This window comes from Lepisosteus oculatus, chromosome 27, assembly GCF_040954835.1.
Source record: "Lepisosteus oculatus isolate fLepOcu1 chromosome 27, fLepOcu1.hap2, whole genome shotgun sequence".
NCBI classification, from domain to species: domain Eukaryota; kingdom Metazoa; phylum Chordata; class Actinopteri; order Semionotiformes; family Lepisosteidae; genus Lepisosteus; species Lepisosteus oculatus.
Window position 1 is genome coordinate 1,157,903 of NC_090722.1, and position 5,346 is coordinate 1,163,248.

General features: G+C 45.9%; 1 protein-coding gene across 1 annotated transcript; it reads left to right on the plus strand.

Moving 5' to 3' along the window:
• The first annotated feature begins 3,362 nt into the window (after positions 1-3,362).
• On the plus strand, positions 3,363-4,989 carry LOC138225245 (fish-egg lectin-like). Its single transcript, XM_069184773.1, has 4 exons — positions 3,363-3,484; positions 3,860-4,105; positions 4,283-4,625; positions 4,713-4,989. The coding sequence occupies exons 1-4, from the start codon at positions 3,436-3,438 to the stop codon at positions 4,852-4,854; spliced, it is 780 nt and encodes a 259-aa protein (XP_069040874.1). The 5' UTR covers positions 3,363-3,435; the 3' UTR covers positions 4,855-4,989.
• The last annotated feature ends 357 nt before the right edge of the window (positions 4,990-5,346 follow it).

The following is a 5,346-nucleotide window of genomic DNA, read 5'->3' on the forward strand; positions in this document are numbered from 1 at the left end:
CACAATACATTTATTAATACATAAAATGTGCATATAAACATAACAGATCTTATTGTGAGGATTAGCAGAATACAAAAGGTATATATTCAGTCATGAAGAGTTACAAACCAATAGGGACATACGTTCAGTATATCATTCATTTAGACCGTTTCGTAAATGAACTTGGATTACAACTTCTACACTAAATACTCAAAAGCAAGTACATCACTCATAGGAATTAAATTGATATAATCTCAGGTTGAGGTAACAATTGAATTCTCGAGCTGTAATGCAGGATGTTGAATACTCATCCAATCTGTGTGGATTCAGATCTCCCGCGGACACAAACAGCTGCAGGCTTGTTGCTGTGTCCAATCGGCGTTCTCTGGCTCGGTGCCAGGCAGTGCTGGTTCAGCGAGAGAAAAGTGGGAGAGATTTCTGCTGCGGTGTTCTGCTGATGCTCTCTGAAGACTGGCTAGTTAGTGTTGGCTGAAACTAGCAGAGTTTGTCCACAGGAGAAAAGTGACTGTGGGTCCAAGCAGGTCACACTCTTTAGACAGGAAGAAGACCGGTTCGTTCCTGATGTAGCGCAAGTCCTGAATCCACAGATTCAGCTGTCCACAGTTCTGACCGTAGTTCACTTGTTGAAGTGAAGTTCTGACTCTCGGACACACTGGCCGTTACGAGGTGGTCCGAGCTGAGTCTGAGGATGTCCAGGAGGACCTGAGTCTGAGAATGTCCGGGAGGCGCCCCAAGGAAGCCCTGTGCTGCCTATTTTACCTGGAGGAACTACGGTCGTTCATTGGTTGAAAGTTCTGTGGGCATTCGAGACCCACGTGGGCTAAACCTGCCCTACCAGTTCCTGATTGGCTGAGGATAGGTAACAATGCACTCTGACCTTAGGGTTGTAAACAACTTTGAATAAGACTCTCCCAGACAGTAAGGCGCAAGAGATGACCTTTTATTAGGGTTGCTGGAGAATCTCAGCTTTGGGAGTTGTTCCTTATCAGGACACTCTATCGGCTAGAAAAACACCTTAAATGTGAACCAACTGGAATGGCCTCTCTGTATCCAGCACCACTGAGATGAAGGAGAGAGGGACTGGCAAGGGAGCAGCAAACTTAATTCCTGTATTTTAATAAGCCTTGCCGCAACAGTGGGATGTATCAAGAATGGGCAGGAGGAAAAGTGCAGAGGAAGAGGTCAGCAGCTTTGTGGAGTGGTGTGGGGAGAACCACCTGCAATTGAATGTAACAAAGATGAAGGAACTGGTGGTAGATTTCAGGAGGAAAAGCGTCAAACATACTGCTGTCTATATCCATGGGAGTGGCGTGGAGATGGTGGACTCGTACAAGTACCTGGGAGTGCACATTGACGATGGAATGGTCTAAGAACATCGAGGCCATCTACAAGAAGGGTCAGAGCCGACTTTACTTCTTGAGGAGGCTCAGGTCCTTCAATGTATGTAGTAAGATGCTACATATGTTCTATCAGTTGGTGGTGGCGAGCGCCATTTTCTACGCAGTGGTGTGCTGGGGCTCTGGCATTAGAGCAGTGGATTCTAACAGGCTGAACAAGCTCATCAGGAGAGCAAGCTATGTCATTGGGTCTGGCCTGGACCCCCTGGAGGTAGTGGCCAAGAGGAGAATGGTGTCCAAACTAGAGGCCATCATGGACAACGTCTCCCATCCCCTCTATGACATGCTTGTGAGATTGAAGAGCACGTTCTGCAATAGACTGATCGAACCACTGTGCGACAGGGAGCGCTACAGGAGGTCATTCTTGCCTTCTGCCATAAGACTGTACAACGCATCCACTGTGTGTCTGGGCAGAGGCAACATTGACAGGGACCTGTTTCTGGACTGAACAGTAAACTGATACAGCTGTTCTTTTTCTTTTTCCCATTTAAAACCGTTTTTGGGCAATATATGCCAGGGACCTTTGCAATACATTTATATTCATATTTATATTGTGCAATACGACTTTTTTGTGTACTGTTCTGTTCTTTGTGTGCTCTGGACTGTGAGTAACTCTTCGTATTGCACTTCTCACTGTACTGATTGTACTGTATGTATAGTATTATTATTATTGTATCATTCGTTACACTGTTGCTGTGTTGTCTGTGTTAAGCTGCAATTTTTTAATCATTGACATAACTTTTTACATACATGTAAACTACTTTGAAAAGCCAGGATGCCTTTCTAAATTGGCAGCAAACTGGTCCCTGTCTTGGAATTTTATCAAAGACGAGCCAGGAGAGGTGTTCTCATTCACTCAGTAAGGCATTTATTCATATTGCGCAATAGGGAAAAACAGCAACCACCAGTCTGTGCAGCAAGTGAGAGCTGATTTTCAAAGTAAAATAGGAAAAGGTCCCTTATTTTATACACTTAGCTGATGCAACACCTCAACGTGTTTACTTCATTATGGTAGGTTGGTAAAACAAAGACAGGCGAGACAGTCATTTTCCAGTCCTTATAGGTCTTAGGCTTAGGACAGAGAAGACGGCTACATGCAGTTACCCATCACCTTTTTGCTGGGACAGAGATCAACATATTCTTAGAACATCCCATGGCCTTGACTCGCTGTGTACAATCACACTTTGTTCTAAGAATCCAGCTGCTTTTACAACACAGCTCTGCCCGTAAACTGACATATTTAGGATAAAACACTTTTTTTCAGTAACTTTCCATTACATCCCATAGAGAAAATCTGCATGGAAGACATGCAAGCTCCACACAGCAGGAAATTCAGTTGGACATCAACCCCAGGAACTGTGAGGCTGCAGTCCTTAATCCACACCACTGTGCTGTCCAAATGGTCACTCGTGAATTAAGTGCTTTAAGAGCTACAGTATCATTAATTCCCCATTCTGAATGCAGGAACTTGTGCTTTCATAGATTTTAATTATCACCAATCCTCTCCCACATGACATTAACTGAGAAAACAAGACTGGACTTGGAATATTTCAGTCTAGGGCCCAGATATTTTCCTCTAAGTGCTCAGAAAAATGTAATCTTTAATCTGGGAGATCAAATCTGAAATGAAAAAAAATATCTCATGCCAAAGAGCAAGAGTAACCAAACATTCAGCTTTGCAATGAAACTATTTGTCTCGTTATCTAATTTAGACCACCCCTGACCTGCACTACTGGAGGATGTCACTGCTGGTATTAGTACTAATCCAGCTCATGACTATCTGAAGCACTGGGCTTCAATTTCAGTTCTTGTCGCCATGATTCCTAAACCCTGAGGATAAGGTCTATGGAAAGAAAATAATTAATGATGTCTTCTGTAATTGATACTTGAGTGATTCAATCAGCAGCTCGTTATGGTTCACAATTTAACACCTGGTTAGACAGGTGTGTGTAGGAGTGGAAGCCCAGCAGCCTTGAGTATATAAAGGCCACTGTGGGGGTTTATACCATACATGAGGTTTGTGTGATCACTCATCAACATGGAAGGGAGAGGCCATGTGTTGTGTTTGCTTGTAGGATTCTTTCTAGGTAAGGTTTGGGTTTCTTACTTTGACTAAAAGGAGCTGCATAAAGGCAGATGGGAGGTTTAACTGCATGCTGCTAGTATTTAAGGATTTCAGTACAGTATATGTATTTGATCTTCAGTATAGATGTTGCCTGAGAGTCAAATCCATGACATGGATGTTTGTGTGCTCTTGAAGTTCTGCAAACCTTTGGTTCCCTGTGTATGGAGCTCTGTTCACTTGTGGTTGTTGCTGATTCATTAACACCCTATTGGCTTGTTTCTTCTGTCCTTGTATATTGACTTAGTCCCTCAGTGTTGGATGCTCATGATCCTATGTTGCCCTCAGCTCAGGCTGCTTTTAAGTGATCATTGACCCAGTGGTGTCCTCTCCTTCCCAGTATCTGTGGCTGAAGCCCTGCAGTGTCGGGCTGTGCCTGGCAGTCTGAAGCAGATAGATGCTGGTGCTGGAAGGGTGTGTGGAGTCGACAATGCAGACAACCTGGTCAGCTACCAGGGCAACAGCTGGGTCTCTCTGGCCATGAAGGGGAAACATGTGAGTGTGGGGCCAGCAGGGCTCTGGAGTGTGAGTGTCGCAAGCCTTGTGTTCAAGTGGCTTCGGGGAAGGTGGATCCAAGTGCAACCAGGTGAGGCTGCAGCTGATCTCTATGGGTTAGAAATGATGGCTTTCAAGTTTATCCATGGCTAGTAGCTGCTTTCAGCCAGAACATCTTTCATTCCTCAAGTGTTCATGACTTCATACTGAGGAATGAGCACTGCACTGCCCCCTGCTGAGAACAGCTGTTTCTTGCTCTTCTCTGCAGGCTCCCTCATCCAGATTGATGCTGGTGGAGACAAGTTCGTGGTTGGTGTCAATGCTGCCAATTCCATCTTCTGCCTGAACAGCGGGCCTGTGCTGCAGTATGCTGGCCAGGGCAACATCCCCTGGATTCCTGTTGTGGGCTCCCTCAAGTACTATTCCTGTGGGCCTTTTGGCTGCTGGGGAGTGAACAGGTTGGACCAGATCTTCGTCAAGCTGGATGTGAGTGGGGATTCCTGCAAAGGCTCTGACAGGTGGTACCCCATTCAGGGCTCCCTGTCCCTGGTGGAGGTGGGCTCAGATGGCAGTGTGTATGGGGTGAACAGGAATGGAGTGGTCTTCAAGAGGTGAGCTGGGGGAGGGTTTAATGCACATGGTTGCCTGAATGACTGTCCTAATTCTAGGCTGCTCTAACCCTGAGCCTTTTCCTGCAGGCTTGGTGTTGATGCCTGTAACCCCTTTGGCAGTAGATGGTGGGCTCTAAGGGCAGCTGGTGTGGCCAGGCATGTGTCCTATGACCGAGGGATCCTCTGGGTTGTGTGCAAAGATGGCCGAGTCCAGAGGTGCCAGGTCTGAGCAGCCTGTGTGGTCTGGTCCTGAGTGGAAAGTGACAGGCATGACTGGGCTGCATGAAGGATTCAGAGTGGAATGAGGCATTAATGCCCGTCTTGGTTTTCTCTGTGCTGCAATAAAAATGCCTGAAAAACCCTGTTCTTCTGTGGTGTCTAATTCTGTAGCTTCAAATTGGTTAATGAACTTAAAACCAGTCCTCCTGATTTAATGAGGAAGACTACCTGGCATGTCCCATTAGGCATTAATATCCAGACCTGAAAGCCCTCTACTCACATGGCCCTTTGCCTGAAATAAGATAATGAAACACCTAGTCTGATTCCACAGTGGCTTAGTCCCAGTTTTGTGCATGACTGGATTGGCTAAAGTGCCCCCATGTTTCTTGTGGAGCATCACTGATCGGTCTTTTCCAGTGGCCCTAAACAGGGATGTAAGTTGAGGCTGTGACTGGGGTCCTCAAGGCCTTCCACTCTCTTAACCCTAAACCACTCCAGTGTA

Excerpts from the sequence above, each read along its gene's own strand:
- LOC138225245 (XM_069184773.1), top strand. The coding sequence starts at position 3,436 with ATGGAAGGGAGAGGCCATGTGTTGTGTTTGCTTGTAGGATTCTTTCTA. Across the intron at positions 3,485-3,859 it reads GCTTGTAGGATTCTTTCTAG|TATCTGTGGCTGAAGCCCTG; the intron begins GTAAGGTTTGGG and ends TCTCCTTCCCAG. Across the intron at positions 4,106-4,282 it reads GTGGATCCAAGTGCAACCAG|GCTCCCTCATCCAGATTGAT; the intron begins GTGAGGCTGCAG and ends TCTTCTCTGCAG.